The sequence below is a fragment of the Bubalus bubalis genome, chromosome X, assembly GCF_019923935.1.
Source record: "Bubalus bubalis isolate 160015118507 breed Murrah chromosome X, NDDB_SH_1, whole genome shotgun sequence".
NCBI lineage: Eukaryota > Metazoa > Chordata > Mammalia > Artiodactyla > Bovidae > Bubalus > Bubalus bubalis.
Window position 1 is genome coordinate 60,307,448 of NC_059181.1, and position 20,017 is coordinate 60,327,464.

At 38.8% G+C, this 20,017-nt stretch overlaps 1 protein-coding gene across 4 annotated transcripts in view; it reads right to left on the reverse strand.

Moving 5' to 3' along the window:
* Nucleotides 1-20,017, reverse strand: part of OPHN1 (oligophrenin 1) — a 613,395-nt gene that overhangs the window by 277,198 nt on the left and 316,180 nt on the right. For all 4 annotated transcript variants that reach the window (XM_044937016.2, XM_044937015.2, XM_025276610.3 and 1 more), the window contains 3 exons: nucleotides 17,418-17,522; nucleotides 15,276-15,405; nucleotides 12,677-12,780 (listed from right to left, as the gene is read on the reverse strand). In XM_044937016.2, the coding sequence (XP_044792951.1) occupies nucleotides 12,677-12,780; nucleotides 15,276-15,405; nucleotides 17,418-17,522 (339 nt within the window). The remainder of the gene's footprint in view (nucleotides 1-12,676; nucleotides 12,781-15,275; nucleotides 15,406-17,417; nucleotides 17,523-20,017) is intronic.

Genomic DNA, 20,017 nt, shown 5'->3' on the forward strand with positions numbered 1-20,017 from the left:
AGCACAGTAATAAACTGAAGACTAAAAATCATGCGATTACCTCAATAGATGCAAAAAGAACTTTTGTCAAAACGTGACATCCATTATGATAAAATAAATTCTTAATAAAGTTGATATGCAGGGAACATTCCTCAACATATTTATTTTTAACATACCTATACATATTTATTATTAAAACCCAAATATGATGAGGCCAAAACTAACATCAAACAGTCAATGGTGAAAAGCTAAAAGCATCTCCTTTAAGAGCAGGAAAAAGACAAGGATACCAACTCTTGCTACTATTAGTGAACATATTGGAATTCTAGTCGACAGCAATCAGAGAAGAAAAAAAATAAATAAAACAAATCCCAAGTGAAAAAGAATAAATAAAGTGCGAGTATTTGTGGATGACATGATATCACAAATACAAAATCCTAAAGAAATCACCAAAAACTTACTAGAACTCATCGATGAATTTAGTTAAGTTGCATGATACAAAATTAAAATAAAAAAAGTTAGGAAACAATAAATACTGGAGAGGGTGTGAAGAAAAGGGAAACTTCTTGCACTGTTGGTGGGAATGTAAATTGATACAGCCACTATGGTAAACAGAATGGAGTTTCCTTAAAAAGGGTGGAATAAACCTACCATATGATCTAACAATTCCACTACTGGACTTACACCCAGAGAAATTTATGAAGGAAAAAGACACAGGTACCCCAGTGTTCATTGCAACACTATTTATAATACCTAGGACATGGAAAATCCCATGGACGGAGGAGCCTGGTAGGCTGCAATCCGTGGGGTCGCTGAGGGTTGAACACGACTGAGCGACTTCACTTTCACATTTCACTTTCATGCATTGGAGAGGGAAATGGCAACCCACTCCAGTGTTCTTGCCTGGAGAATTCCAGGGACGGGGGAGCCTGGTGGACTGCCATCTATGGGGTCACACAGAGTTGGACACGACTGAAGTGACTTAGCAGCAGCAGCAGCAGGACATGGAAGGAACTTAGATGCCCATCGACAAGAGAGTGGATAAAGAAGCAGTGGTATGTATACACAATGGAATATTACTCAGGCATAGAAAGGAACACATTTGACTCAGTTCTAATGAGGTGGATGAATCTAGAGCCTATTAGAGTGAAGTAAGTCAGAAAGAGAAAAAAAAAAAACTACTGTATATTAATGAATATTTGTGGAATCTAGAAAGATAGTACTGATGAAACTATTTGCAGAGTACCAATGGAGACACAGACAAAGGAACAGACTTGAGGACACAGGAGAGGAAGGAGAGAATCGGACAAATGGAGAGAGAAGCATGGAAACATATACACTACCATATGTTAAATAGACCAGTTCAGTTCAGTCGCTCAGTCCTGTCTGACTCTGCAACCCCATGGACTCCAGCACGCCAGGCTTCCCTGTCCATCACCAACTCTTGGAGTTTATTCAAACTCATCTCCATAGAGTCACTAATGCCATCCAACCATACCATTCTCTGTTCTCCTCTTCTCCTCCTGCCTTCAATCTTTCCCAGCATCAGGGTCCTTTCCAATGAGACAGTTCCTCGCATTAGGTGCCCAAAGGATTGTAGATTCAGCTTCAGCATCATTACTTCCAATGACTATTCAAGACTGATTTCTATTAGGATGGACTGGTTGGATCTCCTTGCTGACCAAGTGACTCTCAAGAGTCCTCTCCAATACCAAAATTCCAAAGCATCAATTCTTTAGCACTGAGTTTTCCTTATACTCCAACTCTCACATACATACATGACTACTGGAAAAACCATAGATGTGGCTAGATGTACCATTGTTGGCAAAGTAACATCTCTGTATTTTAATACGATGTCTAAGTTAGTCATAGCTTTTCTTTCAAGGAGCAAGCTGTATTCTAATTTCATGGCTGCAGTCACCATCTGCAGTGATTTTGGAGCCTGAAAGAATAAAGTCTGTCACTGTTTCCACTGTTTACCCATCTATTTTCTATGAAGTCTATGAATGTTGAGCTTTAAGTCAACGTTTTCACTCTCCTCTTTCACTTTCATCAAGAGGCTCTTGAGTTCTTCACTTTCTGCCATAAGGGTGGTGTCATCTGCATATCTGAGGTTATTGATATTTCTCCTGGCAATCTTGATTCCAGCTTGTGCTTCATCCAGCACAGCGCTTTGCATGATGTACTCTGCATATAAGTTAAATAAGCGAGGTGACAATATACAGCCTTGACGTACTCCTTTCCTGATTTGGAACCAGTCTCTGGTACCATGTCCAGTTCTAACTGTTGCTTCCTGACCTGCATACAGATTTCTCAGGAGGCAGGTCATGTGGTGTGGTATATCTATCTGTTTAACAATTTTCCATAGTTTGTTGTGATCCACAGAGTCAAAGGCTTTGGCATAGCCAATAAAGCAGAAGTAGATGTTTTTCTGGAACTCTCATGCTTTTTCAATTATCCAATGGATGTTGGCAATTTGATTTCTGGTTCCTCTGAGTTTTTAAAATCCACCTTGAATATCTGGAAGTTCATGGTTCATGTATTGTTGAAGCCTGGCTTAGAAAATTTTCACTATTTCTTTGCTAGCATGTGAGAAGAGTGAAATTGTGTGGTAGTTTGAGCATTCTTTGGCATTGCCTTTCTTTGGGATTGGAATGAAAACTGACCTTTTCCAGTCCTGTGGCCACTGCTGAGTTTTCCAAATTTGCTGGCATATTGAGTGCAGCACTTTCACATCATCATCTTTTAGGATTTTTAATAGCTCAACTGGAATCCCATCACCTCCACTAGCTTTGTTCACAGTGATGCTTCCTAAGGCCCACTTGACTTCACATTCCAGGATGTCTGGCTCTAGGTGAGTGATCACACCACTGTGGTTATCTGGGTCATGATGATATTTTTTGTATACTTCTGTGTATTCTTGCCACCTCTTCTTAATACCTCTGCTTCTGTTAGCTCCATACAATTTCTGTCCTATATTGTGCACATCGTTGCATGAAATACTCCCTTGGTATCTCTAATTTTCTTGAAGAGATTTCTAGTTTTTCCCATTCTCTTGTTTTTCTCCATTTCTTTGCATGATCACTGAGGAAGGCTTTCTTTGGGACTCTGCATTCAAATGGGTATATCTTTCCTTTTCTCCTTTGCCTTTCACTTCTCTTCTTTTCTCAGCTATTTGTAAGGCCTCCTCAGATAACAATTTTGCCTTTTTGCATTTCTTTTTCTTGGGGATGGTCTTGATTACTGCCTCCTGTACAATGTCACAAACCTCTGTCCATATTTCTTCAGGCACTTTGTCTATCAGATCTAATCCCTAGAATCTATTTATCACTTCCACTGTATAATCATAAGGGATTTGATTTAGGTCATTCCTGAATGGTCTAGTGGTTTTCTCTACTTTCTTCAATTTAAGTCTGAATTTAGCAATAAGGAATCCATGGTCTGAGCCACAGTCAGCTCCCAGTCTTGTTTTTGCTGACTGTATAGAGCTTCTCCATTTTTGGCTACTAAGAATATAACCAATCTGTCTTTGGTATTGACCATATGGTGATGTCCAGGTGTAGAGTCTTCTCTTGTGTTGTTGGAAGAGGGTGTTTTTTATGACCAGTGTGTTCTTTTTGCAAAACTCTGTTAGCCTTTTCCCTGCTTCATTTTGTATTCCAAGACCAAATATTTCTGTTATTCCAGGTATCTCTTGACTTCCTACTTTTGCATTCCAGTCCCCTATAATGAAAAGGACATCTTTTTTGGGTGTTAGTTCTATAAGGTCTTATAAAATAGATTGCCAGTGGGAATTTGCTGTATGATTCAGTGACCTGAAACGGGTGCTCTGTGATAAGCTAGAGGGTTGGGATGGGGTGGGAGCTGGGAGGGAGGTTCAAAAGGGAGGGGACATAGGTATACCTATGGGTGATTCATGTTGATGTATGGCAGAAACCAACACAAAATTGTAAAGCAATTATCCTTCAATTAAAAATAAATAATTTAAAATGAAATCTGTGGCAATTAAGCACACTGAAAACACTGTCAGAAAGAGAAACTAATAAAACAATTTACAATCACATAAAAAAGAATAAAAAACCTAGAGATAATCTAAGGAGGTAAAATACCTGTACTCAAGAGAAGTATAAGGCACTAAGGAAAGGAACTGAAGATGATACAAACAAATGGAAAGATACTCCATACTCGTGGATTAGAAGAATTAATATTATTAAAATGACCATACTATCCAAGGTACTTTACAGATTGTAATCAATATCAAAATAGCAATGCCATTTTTCACATAACTACAACAAGTAATTCTAAAATTTGTATGTACATGCAAAGACCTTGAATAACTAAAACAATTTTGAGAAGGAAGAACAAAGCTGAAGTTAACATACTCCCTGATTTCAAACTATACTATAAAGATAAATGGCAACCCACTACAGTATTCCTGTCTGAAAAATCCCACGGTAGAGGAGCCTGGTGGGCTACAGTACATGGGGATGCAAAGGGCTGAACACATATGACCAACTATGAATGCATGCAGAATAATCGAAACGATATTTTTCTGGCATAAAAACAGACACAAAAATCAATGCAACAGAACACAGAGAACAGAAAGGTACCCACACTTATACAGTCCAATTATTCTGTGACAAAGAATGCAAGAATATACAATGGGAAATAAATATTCTCTTTAGTAAATGGTGTTGGGAACCTGGACAGCTACATGCGAAAAAATTAAACTGGACTATTTTTCACACTGTAAACAAAATTAAATGCAAAATGAGTGAAAGACTCAGGTGGAGAATTTGAAAGCATAAAAATCCTAGAAGAAAACATAGGCAGTTCTCTCTGACATTGGGCTTTAGCAATATTTTTTGTTTTGTTAATTTATTTATTTTAATTGCAGGCTAATTATTTACAATATTGTAGTGGTTTTTGCCATACATTGACATGAATCAGCCATGGATGTACATGTGTTCCCCATCCTGACCCTCCCTCCCACCTGTCTCCCCATCCCATCCCTTAGGGTCATCCCAGTTTGTTTGTTTGTTTGTTTGTTTTTTAATCTTCTCAGGAAAAAGTAACAACAGAAAAAATAAACAAATGGGACTTCCTCAACCTAAAAAGCTTTTGCAAGGCAAAGGAAACTATCAACAAAATGAAAAAGCCACCTTCTGAATGGGAGAAAATATGTGTAAATGATATACCTGATAAAGGGTAAATAGGCAAAATATACAGGAAACTCATAAAATTCAAAATCAAAGAAAATATTAAAGAGTGCACAAGGGAACTAATTTTTTTGAAAAAAAAAAAAAACAAACAAATGGCCAACAGGAAAATTAAAAGATGTTCAGTATCACTAATCATTGGGTGAATGAGCTTTCACCAGAGTGAGTTTCACCTCACATCTGTCCGAATGACTATCATCAAAAGGAACACAAATAACTCAATTAAAAGTGCAGAGGGAAAGAACAAGTAAAAGAAGGGCTTGCTCTAATCTGCTAAGAAGCTATGTTGTTGTTGTTCAGTCACTCACGTATCCAACTCTTTGCAACCCCATGGACTGCAGCACACTAGGCTTCCCTGTCCTTCATTATCTCCTGGATTTAACTCAAACTCACGTCCACTGAGTCGATGATGCCATCGAAATATCTCATCCACTGTCACCCCATTCTCCTTCTACCCTCAATATTTCCCAGCATCAGGGTCTTTTCAATTGAGTTGACTCTTCCCATCAGGTGGCCAAAGTACTGGAGCTTCAGCTTCAGCATCAGTCCTTCAAATGAATATTCACAGTTGATTCTTTAAGGGTTGACTGCTTTGATTTCTGAATTGCAAGAGACTCTCAAGAGTCTTCACCGGCAACACAGTTTGAAATCATAAAAATCAGTTTTCAGCCTTCTTTATGGTTCAACTCTCACATCTGTACATGACCATTGGAAAAATCATAGCTTTGACTATAGGGACCTTTGCCAGCAAATAAATGTCTCAGCTTTTTAATATGCTGTCTCAGTTCAATTGCATTCAGTAGCTCAGTCATGTCTGACTCTTTTCAACCCCATGGACTGCAGCATGCAGGCTTCCCTGTCCACCACCAATTGCCGGAGCTTACTCAAATTCATGTCCATTGGACTCGGTGGTGCTATCCAACTATCTCATCCCCTGTCTACCTCTTCTCTTTCCTCCTTCAATACTTCCCCAAATTAGGGTTTTTTACAATGAGTCAGTTCTTCACATCAGACGGCCAAAATATTGGAGTTTCAGCTTCAGCATTAGTCCTTTCAATGAATAAACAAGACTGATTTCCTTTAGGATGGACTTGTTGGATCTCCTTGCAGTTCAAGAGACTCTCAAGAGTCTTCTTCAGCACCACAGTTCAAAAGCATCGATTCTTCAGCACTTAGCTTTCTTTATAGTCCAACTCTCACATCTATACATGACTACTGCTGCTAAGTCACTTCAGTCCGTGTCCAACTCTGTGTGACCCCATAGATGGCAGCCCACTAGGCTCCCCCATCCCTGGGATTCTCCAGGCAAGAACACTGGGGTGGGTAGCCATTTCCTTCTCCAATGCATGAAAGTGAAAAGTGAAAGTGAAGTCACTCAGTTGTGTCCGACTCTTAGCAACCCCATGGACTGCAGCCCACCAGGCTCCTCCATCCATGGGATTTTCCAGGCAAGAGTACTGGAGTGGGGTGCCACTGCCTTCTCCATACATGACTACTGGAAAAACCATAACTTTGACTAGATGGACTTTTGTTGGCAAAGTAATGTCTCTGTTTTTTAATATGCTGTCTAGGTTGATCACAGCTTTTCTATCAAGAAGCAAGGGTCTTTTAATTTCATGGCTGCAGTCACCATCTGCAGTGATTTTGGAGCCCATGGGGTCACACAGAGTCAGACATGACTGAAGCGACTTAGCAGCAGCAGCAGCAAAAATAAAGTTTGCCACTGTTTCCGGTGTTTCCCCATCTATTTGCCATGAAGTGATGGGACCAGATGCTGTGATCTTAGTTTTCATAACGTTGAGTTTCAAGCAAACTTTTCCACTCTCCTCTTTGATTTTCATCAAGACACTCTTCAGTTCTCTGCTTTCAGCCATAAGGGTGGTATCATCTGAATATCTGAAGTTCTTGATATTTCTCCTGGCAAACTTGATTCCACCTTGTGCTTCATCCAGCCCAGCAATTCGCATGGTGTAGTCTGCACATAAATTAAATAAGCCAGGTGATATTATACGGCCTTGACATACTCCTTTCCCGATTTGGAACCAATCTGTTCTTCCATGTCCCATTCTAACTGTTACTTCTTGACCTGCATACAGATTTCTAAGGAGGCAGGTCAGTTGGTCTGGTATTCCCATCTCTTGAAGAATTTTCCACTGTTTGTTGTGATCCACACAGTCTAAGGGTTAGGCAGAGTCAATAAAGCAGAAGTAGATGGTTTTCTGAAACTCTCTTGCTTTTTTGATGGTCCAATGGATATTGGCGATTTAATCTCTGGTTCCTCTACATTTTCTAATTCAGATTGAACATAAGGAAGTTCACGGATCATGTATTGTTGAAGCCTGGCTTGGAAAATTTTAAGCATTACTTTGCTAGCATGTGAGATGAGTACAGTCATGTAGTAGACTGAACATTCTTTGGAATTGCCTTTCTTTGGGATTGGAATGAAAACTGACCTTTTCCAGTCCTGTGGCCACTGCTGAGTTTTCCACATTTGCTGGCATATTGAGTGCAGCACTTTCACAGCACTATCTTTTAGTATTTGAAATAAATATAGAACACTGAAAGATGAACTCCCTAGGCCAGTACATGTCCAATATGCTACTGGAGATCTGTAGAGAAATAACTTCAGAAAGAATGAAGAGACAGAGCCAAAGCAAAAACAACACCCAGATGTGGATGTTACTGATGATGGAAGTAAAGTCCGAGGCTGTAAAGAGCAATACTGAATAGGAATCTGGAATGCTAGATCCATGAATTAAAGCAAACTGGAAGAGGTCAAACAGGAGATGGCAAGAGTGAACACTGACATTTTAGGAATCAGTGAACTAAAATGGACTGGAATGGGTAAATTTAACTCAGATGATCATTATATCTACTATTATGGGCAAGAATCCCTTAGAAGAAATGGAGTAGCCATCATAGTCAACAAAGGAGTCCGAAATGCAGTACTTGGATGCAATCTCAAAAATGACAGAATGATCTCTGTTCATTTCCAAGGCAAACCATTCAATAGCACAGTAATCCAAGTCTATACCCCGACCAGTAATGCTGAAGAAGCTGAACAGTTCCATGAAGACCTACAAGACCTTCTAGAACTAACAACCAAAAAAGATGTTCTTTTCATTATAGAGGACTGGAATGCAAAAGTAGGAAGTCAAAAGATACCTGGAGAACAGGCAAATTTGGCCTTGGAGTACAAAAGGAAGCAGGGAAAAGGCTAATAGAGTTTTGCCAAGAGAACACACTGGTCATAGCAAATACCCTCTTCCAACAACAGGAGAGAAGACTCTACACATGGACCTCACCAGATGGTCAATTCCAAAATCAGATTGATTATGTTCTTTATAGCCAGAGATGGAGAAGCTCTATACAATCAGCAAAAACAAGACCGGGAGCTAACTGTGGCTCAGATCATGGATTCCTTATTGCCAAATTCAGACATAAATTGAAGAAAGTTTGGAAAACTACTAGACCATTCAGGAATGACCTAAATCAAATCCCTTACAATTATACAGTGGAAGTGACAAATAGATTCAAGGGATTAGATCTGATAGACAGAGTACCTGAAGAACTAAGGACAGAGGTTTGTGACATTGTACAGGAGGCAGTGATCAAGAGCATTCCCAAGAAAAAGAAATGCAAAAAGGCAAAATGGTTGTCTGAGGAGGCCTTACAAATAGCTGACAAAAGTAGTGAAAGGCAAAAGAGAAAAGGAAAGATATACCCATTTGAATGCAGAGTTCCAAAGAATAGCACGAAGGATAAGAAAGCCTTCCTCAGTGATCAATGCAAAGAAATAGAGGAAAACAATAGAATGGGAAAGACTAGAGATCTCTCTAGAAGAAAATTAGAACACTTCATGCAAAGATGTGCACAATAAAGGACAGAAATTGTATGGACCTAACAGAAGCAGAAGATATTAAGAAGAGGTGGCAAGAATACACAGAAGAACTATACAAAAAGCTATCTGGGACTTCATGACCCAGATAACCACAGTGGTGTGATCACTCATGTACAGCCAGACATCCTGGAATGCAAAGTCAAGTGGGCCTTAGGAAGCATCACTATGAACAAAGCTAGTAGAGGTGATGAAATTCCAGTTGAACTATTTCAAATCCTAAAACATGATGCTGTGAAAGTGCTGCCCTCAATATGTCAGCAAATATGTTGTCTAGCTTTTCTTCCAAGGAGCAAGTGTGTTTTAATTTCTTGGCTGCAGTCACCATTCACAGTGATTTTTGAACCCAAGGTAATAAAGTCTGTCACTGTTTCTATTGTTTGCCCATCTATTTGCCATGAAATGATAGGACCAGATTCCATGATTTTTGCTTTTTGAATGTTGAGTTTTAACCTAGCTTTTTCACTCTATTCTTTCTCCTTCATCAAGAGGCTCTTTAGTTCCTCTTCACTTTCTGCCATTAGGGTGGTGCCATCTGCCTATCTGAGGTCATTGATATTTCTCCAGTATATGTTGATTCCAGCTTGTGCTTCATCCAGCCCAGCATTTCACATGATGTACTTCTGCACAGAAGTTAAATAAACATGGTGGCAATATAACCTTGACATATTCCTTTTCCAATTTTAAACCAGTCTGTTGTTCCATGTCCAGTTCTAACTGTTGCTGCTTTACCTGCATACAGTTTTCTCAGGAGGCAGGTAAGGTGGTCTGGTATTCCCATCTCTGTAAGAATTTTCCAGTTTGCTGTGATTCACACAAAGGCTTTAGTGTATTCAATGAAGCAGAAGTAGTTGTTTTTCTGGAATCTCTTTGCTTTTTCTATGCTTTTCTGGAATCTCTTTGCTTTTTGTATGCTTTTCTGGAATCCCTTTGCTTTTTCTATGATCCAATGGTTGTTGGCAATTTAATCTTTCATTCCTCTGCCCTTTCTACACCCAGCTTGTACAACTGGAAGTTCTCAATTCATGTACTGTTGGAGCCTGGCTTGAAGGATTTTGAGCATTACCTTGCTAGCATGTGAAATGAGTACAGCTGTGAGGTAATTTAAACATTCTTTGGTATTGCCCTTTTTTGGGAATGGAATGAAAACTGACCTTTCCGGTCCTGTGGCCACTGTTGAGTTTTCCAAATTTGCTGGCATATTGAGTGCAGCACTTTAACAGCATCATCTTTTAGGACTTGAAATAGCTCAGCTGGATTTCCATCACCTCCACTAGCTTTGTTGGTAGTAATGCTTCTGAAGGTGTACTTGACTTCACACTCCAGGTAGCCTGGCTCTAGGTGAATGACCACACAATTGCGGTTGTCTGGGTCATTAAGACCTTTTTTTGTATAGTTCTTCTGTGCAGTCTTGCCACCTCTTGTTAATATCTTTTGCTTCTGTTAGGTCCATACCATTTCTCTCCTTTATTATGACCATCTTTCATGAAATGTTCCCATGGCATCTCTAATTATGGACAGAGTTTCATAGCATTGCATAGGTGGGAGTCAACAAAACCATCCTCGAGAAAAAGAAATGCAGAAAGGCAAAATGCTTGTCTTCAGAGACCTTATAAATAAATAGCTGAGAATAGAAGAGAAGTAAAAGGCAAAGGAGAAAAGGAAAAATATACCCATCTCAGTGGGGAGTTCCAAGGAATAGCACGAAGAGATAAGAAAGCCTTCTTAAGTGAACAGTGCAAAGAAATAGAGGAAAACAATAGAATGGGAAAGACTAGAGATCTCTTCAACAAAATTAGATATACCAAGGGAATATTTCATGCAAAAATGGGCACAATAAAAGACAGAAAATGTATGTACCTAACAGAAGCAGATGATATTAAGAAACTATGAAAGTAGTATTAATATCTGCTGCCTGTGGCTTGATCTTTGTTGTAGGACCTAAGAAAGCAATTTTGAAGTCCAAGGTTTGGAAAGTAATGTGTGTAGAAAAAGAGAAGGAAGAGATTACAGGTTGCTTAAAAGCATTTGTTAGTCAGATATTAATACTTAAGCTAACTTCTCACAGAAATGGAACAAATTCTGTGTGACAACACACTTTACTGGAACCACATTTAAAAGTTCTTCAGCAACTGGCAGACCAGAAACTAAAGAGTACTGAATTCATGAATGAGCAACTTGACCTACATATAAACATGGGTGAAGACTGTGAAAACCCCATTTGGTATGCTCTGTGAGAGGTACATCCCATGTCTAACCCACATTCAAAGCAGAATCCCAAAATTTCTTGTTAATGACAAAAAAAGAAAAGCAGCTTTTCCTCAAAGAGTTTTATAGTTTCTCACCTTACATTTAGGTCTTAAAATCCATTTTGAGTTTATTTTTGTGTTTGGTGTTAGAAATTTTTCTAGTTTCATTCTTTTGCATATAATTGGCCAGTTTTCTCAGTACCACTTGCTGAAGAGACTGTCTCTTGTACATTGTTATATCTCCTTTGTCATAGATAAAATGTCTCTAGGTGCGTGGATTTATCTCTGGACTTTCTATTTTGTTTCATTGATCCATAATTCTGTCTTTGTGCCAGTACCATACTGTCTTGTTGACTGTAGCTTTGTAGTATAGTCCTATGAACAAGCCACACAAGAGCGATCTTCCATGGAAATCACCAGCAATGGCCCCAAAAGTCTCCAAACTTCTGCCTATGGAAATTGGGTCTTCATGCATCACAACTTTCAATGCTAACAAGTAAACCTTGTTTCATTTTGTAAACAATTTGTAAATAACAGAAACTTTTATAAATTATGCCCTAAGGCCCTGTCTGAAAGACAGTTAAAGCGATATTACTTTTAGAATATGAATAGTCAGTCTATTAGCTTTTATCTTAGGAAACCTTCAGGGTCCTATGTATGTATGTTCCCAAAGCCCATACAAAGATGGGAAAAAGTGAGATGACAGACTAATTTTTTAGCTGGGTGGTCATACATAAAATAGTATAGAATTTACAAAATAATATAATAGTATCAAGTTCCTCCTCATGATAGTAAGTGAACTATCATGTCAGTGTGTCGAACTCATCTTGCCATTTTGGGGAGTAGAGGAAAGTCTGGAGGCCTTTCCAGAAGAATTAAGTGCTTAAAGATATTTGAGCATTGCATAAAATGTAGTATATAGGTTATTTCAAATTTAGATGACAGAATACTCCTTTAAAGAAAATGCTTCTTTTTAAACACTATTTTAAAGAATCCATAGTAGAACCTTCTTAAAAGCAAGTAATACTCTCCTCCTTCAATTTGTCCATATTTTTTTTGTAAATTTTCTTTGTACAATGTGATAGACACTTGTAACAATGATCTAAAAGAGTAAAGGCACTTTACGAAGGCCTGAAATAATTAACAGAGATTCTTCACTCAACTGGGTAGCATCTGGGCCAATGCAAACTTAGGCCAAGGAAAACATATGAAGACATCGGTTCATGTGACAGTGGTAGACTCAATTCTTTGACATGAAGTCAATATATATTCTTTTCTGAGATTCAGTCACAGATGCATTTCAAAAAAATGTGGCCCATAAAAGAACTGACCTGCTGCTTAGCACCTGGCTTCTGATCCATAGGCGTCATAGTGAACGTTTTGGTCTCTTTCTCATATTGGCAGTAGTATTTCACCCAGGATATTCCCAAAGCCCCTACAAAGACAGGCAACAGTGAGCTGATAGAATAAGTATTTTGGCTGCATGGTCAGTTTACCTGTAAGACAGAACCTGTGCACAGTTTACTTTTCATGGTCATGATCCAGATCTAGTCCTACCTTTCCCCTGAGCTCCAGCTATGCAGTACCACCAGCCCACTACACATATGGTTATTATAATCCTCATCAACTACTTTCCACATCTGCTCTGGCTTGCTCCAAACCACTCTCCTTACTGTGTTCGCTGTGAGTACTCCCATTATACATTTTACTGTATGAGCTAGGGACATCTGTAATCTTCTGCCTTTCCTTCCCTATAACCTGCCCTATTTGATTGGTGGTAGGGTTCTGCTCATTCTATCCCCTACATGTCTCATTTTTCACTCCTTTTATAGTTGAATTCATTCAAGACTCTATTTCTGATGTTTGGCAAAAAACTGTTTTATAAGATACTCCAAGAAAAACAAAAATTCACTATTTCTCCAATTAATGATTTCAGTGGCCTTCTCTGATCACTCCTTTCTAGCCTATTCTCTACTCTTTTGTTAGAGAATATTTTTTAAGTATATATCTCTATTTATATCATTCCTCTTATTATAAACCACCTATGGATTTCCCATTCTTTCCAAATTCCTTAGGTTGGCTCACAAAGCCTTTTATAATGTGATTGTATTTAGCTTTTCAACTTGGCTTTTTTCCCCCCTCACCTCTATGCCCCTGACTCATTGAATTACATTCAGTTATCAAATAAATAGTTGGTGATATAACTGATAGACCAAGTTCAGGACATATTTAATAGTGAACAGGGCACTATTAATAATTGTATATGGGCAACAAATATAAACCAGGACTCTTCCTGGATAACCAAGACCCTACAAATAAAATACACTCTCACATACCTCTGTGCCTTGACTCATACAATGGTATACACCTAGAATTTTCTTTGCCTTTTTTTTACCTGTCAAACTCCCACTCTTAATTCACATTTCAGTTCATATATCACTTCCTCAGTGAAGCCCATAGATATATTCTCCAAATGCAATGCTCAACACACTTCATTATAATTCTTAATATACATGTGTCTTCATTAGACTGTAAACTTCTTGAGGTCAAAAACTAAGTTTGATCCCTTTTTTGTACCCCCAATGCATTACACATTGTCTGGGAAAAAGGATTTTTAGTAAACATACATTCAACTGAGTAGGAATGTCATATCCATTTGAAAAATTAAAAAACTGGGAAATAGAAGGATCACATAGTTAGTTGATATTAAAGTCAAGACAACATACTCATTACTCTGCCCCTCGTATACCACAGCAGTGGTTCTCAACTAGGAGCAGTTGTGCCTCCCAGAGGACATTTGGCAATGCCAAGAGACATCTTAGGTTATCATAGTTGGGAAGTACTATCAGAATAAAGTGGGGAGAGGCTATAGATGCTTCAAAACAGCCTATAATGCATAGGATGACCTCTCAAAACAGAAAATTACCCAACCTGAAATGTCAATAGCACTGAGATTGAGAGATCTTGCAATGGAGAGGTGAAGAACTGAACCTGACAAATAGAACACACCTTTGAAAATCATCAAAGTGGACTGCTCTAAGGGAGGAAAAGTATGATAATACCAATGCTGAAATACCATGGTTTGTGGATTTCAGTGGGTTTTGCCCCTGGTAACCTCTGAATAGTCTCTTCTACCTACTCACTAGGTCAGAGACTCAAGTCACAGGCTTTGGAGATATTGTATCACAATTCAAAAGAAAATCAAATAGCACATACAGGTTTGCATAACATTAGGAGGCAGAAAAGCTTAAACCTCTGAAATATTCAGTAACTGAATAAGATAACCCATTTCCCTTAGTTAGTAATGAGCAACTGTGTTGTTCACTGAAATCACAATGGTTGGGTAGTGCTTTAAAGGCAACCTTGTGATCCTAAGGCAATGGAAGGTATAGGGTACAGTTGTAGGAGCATAGGTTTTGGCATTTCACAAACCTGACTTTACATTTAGCCTTTTTACTTGATAGTTAGGTGACTTCCAGTTAGTGATCTCTCTAAGCCTCCATGGCTTCATGTGAATATTGGTATGGTAAAGTGCTTTCAAAGGTTACATGAAGTAGTATATTTAAAGCACTTAACACCATGCCTGGCACATAATAGGTATAATAAATATTGTTTTATATCTCCTCTTATCCTACCTTCCTTTTAGTCTAAGTCAGAGTCATTGAAAGCATTAAGCAATTAACAATCCTCATTTTGAATTTCAGAGAAAATCTTAAGTCTTATCATCACAAAGCCTTTGTAATACAAATCCTTAACCTCCCCCTTTAATTTTGTCCTCCTTTTTATTTTCTCTGTTCTTATGCTGGTTTCCAAAGAGGTATAGCTGGAAGGGGTCTATGAACTATATGGGTGCCTGGAGTTTGGAGAGGCCAAGTAGCAGTGGGTATCAGCCTACTTAAACCCAGTGGCTATCCCTGTATTCCCACACACATTTCTCTTGAGTATAGAGATAGCCTTCAATGGTTGGCTGTCCTGGAAGTTTGCATGTCTGTGGAGCTTCTTTCATCCTTTTCTTAAGTTCTTCCATCTCTTCTCGGGTACTGGAGAAATGATTTCTTGTCTGTCAAGATATTATCATCATAATTATTATCATCAGCACCATCATCATGAATAAGCATTCAATGATCAGAGACTTAGTGCAGAGTTTCCTCAGCTTTTATACAGCATAGCAAAAAACAAGTGTCGAGTGGCATAGTAACTAGAAAACAATTTAGTGTAGTTTAACAGTACTAAAGGCTAAAAGGGAGAGAGAAATGTAAATAACAATGTACCTGGGAGACATTTTCTAATGGAAATCACTAAAGGTTCCAAGAAATAAAAGCTCTAAGAATTCTGAGCATCACACTAACTCTGCCTTACAAAAAGGAAGGCTATAAAGAAGGGTCCCTAGGACAATATTATCATAGCAACTTCTACATTCTGCCTCAAGTAAAGTTACTGGTTACTTTGACACTGAAACAAATCCTGGCCATTAGAATAAAGGCTATGAGAGTGTGCTCTCTTTGAACATAGGTCAACAGAAAACCTACGTTTTCATGCTCATGAATAAGAAAAGCTAATATTAAGACGTAGTATGTTTAAAGTACATTACTAAAAAACAATGGCAAAACACAGTTTGAAATGCGTGTATCAGAATCACTAGAGATAAATCTTCAGTGTTTAGTTTCAAGATTGTCACATGATGTTATTGAAAAAGGTGAAGTGGGCTGTCCTACCTAGTTGAATTCACTCTGTAGATTATCTTCTGAGTTTTATATATATATATATATATATATATATATACACACACATACACACACACACACACACACACATATATATATATATGAAAGTGAAAGTGAAGTCACTCAGTCGTGTCCGACTCATTGCGACCCCGTGGACTGTGGCCTACCAGACTCCTCCATCCATGGGATTCTCCAGGCAAGAATACTGGAGTGGGTTGCCATTTCCTTCTCCAGGGGATCTTCCAAACCCAGGGATCAAACCCAGGTCTCCCGCATTGGAGGCAGATGCTTTAACCTCTGAGTCACCAGGGAAGCCATATATATATATGCAAATATTTGTTGCTAAACTCAGACTTTTCAAGTTATGCTTGGAGGAAGATTAAGTAATTGAGCTAGTTATATAAATATATTGTAAATCAGCAGAGGACAGGAACTCTCACATTCTGGTGAAAGAGAGCACCCAGAAAGAAACAAGTGTAAGTCAGAATCTCCTAAACAACGAATTGTTTTCATCCAAAAATTCATCTATAAATTTTAAGCAATGTAACAGGTCCAAAATCACTACCTCAGTGGTGCTTTCTTTTACTGTATCAGACAATTATTCTATACTCTGTGCTTTTTTAACTTTTTTCATCTTAACTCTATTTTAGCACTTTTCATAAGTAATCATGCTGTACCTCTGTTTATCTCTCTCAGCTCTAAGGCACTGAATAATCCCTGAAGACAAAAACTAACGTGCCTCATTATGGTATGTTCAGTGCATTTTACAATGCCTGGCACAAGGTATATGTTCATTATATACCTAAGTAATTGTTAAACGTGGGTTAAATAAATAAATGAGAAAAATGATATGCGACAAGGAAGGGAAGGTTGTGCCTATGCCCATCGATAAGAAACAGCATGGGAAAGATTGAGACAATCTTTCAAGATAATTTATTTAACTATACTAATGTAATGAGAAAATGAAGGGACGAATGGGCATTCATATTAATAAAACCTACAAAGAGAGAATCTTGACTAACTACCATAAGACCTGACCTGTACTTAAATAAGCCCATAGATGGGTTCTAATCTGGGAGAGATATAGCAAATTAGCAACATTTAATAAATATTGGATAGATGTGTTAGTGGGTGAAAAGGTGGGTTTGAACAACAGTCAGCCTCAAAGACAGGGAATAGTTGAAACTGGAAGAGTAAAAACAATCTATTACACTAAAATATTTGTGATCCACACCAGTTGGTACACAAATTAGCTGGGATATAATAACCTAAAAATCTAAAGTCAAGATAATGAGAATGAAATCCAATTGCAATGCAGACTGGTGAAGAAACCCACGTGAAAACTCACATTCTGTAAACTGAGCTGAAGCTGTTGTTTATACGGGAGGAAATCCTGTGTTAGTTCCACAGTCAAGCTGTTGGAAATGAAGAGGCTATGAAGAAAGGCCAAGACCTAGAGAAAATGTATAAAAACAACTTTATCACCAACACCTTAAAATTAATCAAATAAAGGGAAACAAGATACACAAAAAAGAAACTTCACACAGTGTTTAACCAATATAGTCTTAAAAGCAGTAATTCAAACACAAATAGGTCTACACATACCTATTCTTTCATTAGGTTAAACATTCACACTGGACTCAAATCCAGAGAATAAGAACGACTAACAAATTTGTTCAACAATACCCTTTTCAGATACTATATGAAACCAATCAAAATGTGGACAGGATGAACATAATGTGAGAATCAGTTCAGTTCAGTCGCTCATTTGTGTCTGACTCTTTGCGACCCCATGAATAGCAGCACGCCAGGCCTCCCTGTCCATCACCAACTCCCGGAGTTCACTCAACCTCACGTCCACCGAGTCGGTGATGCAATCCAGCCATCTAATCCTCTGTCGTCCCCTGCTCCTCCTGCCCCCAATCCCTCCCAGCATCAGTCTTTTCCAATGAGTCAACTCTTCACATGAGGTGGCCAAAGTACTGGAGTTTCAGCTTCAGAATCAGTCCTTGCAAAGAACACCCAGGACTGATCTCCTTTAGAATGGAGTGGTTGGATCTCCTTGCAGTATAAGGGACTCTCAAGAGTCTTCTCCAACACCACAGTTCAAAAGCATCAATTTTTCAGCACTCAGCTTTCCTCACATTCCAACTTTCACATCCATACATGATCACTGGAAAAACCATAGCCTTGACTAGATGGACCTTTGTTGGCAAAGTAATGTCTCTGCTTTTGAATATGCCATCTAGGTTGGTCATAACTTTCCTTCCAAGGAGTAAGTGTCTTTTAATTTCATGGCTGCAGCCACCATCTGCAGTGATTGTAGAGCCCCCCAAAATACAGTCTGACACTGTATCCACTGTTTCCCCATCTATTTCCCATGAAGTGAAGGGACCAGAGGCCATGAACTTCATTTTCTGAATGTTGAGCTTTAAGCCAACATTTTCACTCCTCTTTCACTTTCATCAAGAGGCTTTTTAGTTCCTCTTCACTTTCTGCCATAAGGGTGGTGTCATCTGCATATCTGAGGTTATTGATATTTCTCCCAGCAATCTTGATTCCAGCTTGTGCTTCTTCCAGCCCAGCGTTTCTCATGATGTATTCTGCATATAAGTTAAACAAGCAGGGTGACAGTATACAGCCTTGACGTACTCCTTTTCCTATTTGGAACCAGTCTGTTGTTCCATATTCAGTTCTAACTGTTGCTTCCTGACCTGCATATAGGTGTCTCAAGAGGCAGATCAGGTGGTCTGGTATTCCCATCTCTTTCAGAATTTTCCACCGTTTATTGTGATCCACACAGTCAAAGGCTTTGGCATAGTTAATAAAGCTGAAGTAGATGTTTCTCTGGAACTCTCTTGTTTTTTCAATGATCCAGCAGATGTTAACAATTTGATCTCTGGTTCCTCTGCCTTTTCGAAAACCAGCTTGAACATCTGGAAGTTCAAGGTTCATGTATTGCTGAAGCCTGGCTTGGATAATTTTGAGCATTACTTTACTAGTGTGTGAGATGAGTGCAATTGTGCAGTAGTTTGAGAATTCTTTGGCATTGCCTTTCTTTGGGATTGGAATGAAAACTGACCTTTTCCAGTCCTGTGGCCACTGCTGAGTTTTCCAAATTTGCTGGCATATTGAGTGCAGAACTTTCACAGCATCATCTTTCAGGATTTGAAATAGCTCAACTGGAATTCCATCACCTCCACTAGCTTTGTTCATAGTGATGCTTCCTAAGTCCCACTTGACTTCACATTGAGGATGTCTGGCTCTAGGTGAGTGATCATACCATCGTGATTATCTTGGTCGTGAAGATCTTTTTTGTATAGTTCTTCTGTGTATTCTTGCCACCTCTTCTTAATTTCTTCTGCTTCTGTTAGGTCCATACCATTTCTGTCCTTTATCGAGCCCATCTTTGCATGAAATGTTCCCTTGGTATCTCTAATTTTCTTGAAGAGATCTCTAGTCTTTCCCATTCTGTTGTTTTCCTGTATTTCTTTGCATTGATCGCTGAGGAAGGCTTTCTTATCTCTTCTTGCTATTCTTTGAAACTCTGCATTCAGATGCTTATATCTTGCCTTTGCTCCTTTGCCTTTCACTTCTCTTCTTTTCACAGCTATTTGTAAGGCCTCCCCAGACAGCCATTTTGCATTTCTTTTCCATGGGGATGGTCTTGATCCCTGTCTCCTGTACAATGTGGGAATAGCTATCTTTATATCTTCAGAACTGGCACAGAGTAAATACTCATAAATACATGCATGTTCAGTCACTTCAGAAGTGTTGGATTCTTTGTGATCCCGTGGACTGTATTCTGTCAGGCTCCTCTGACCATGGGATTGTCCAGGCAAGAATACTGGAGTGGGTTGCCATTCCCTCCTCCAGGGGATCTTCCAGACCCGAGGATTGAACCACTGTCTCCTGCATCTCCAGCATTGCTGGCAGATTCTTTAATGC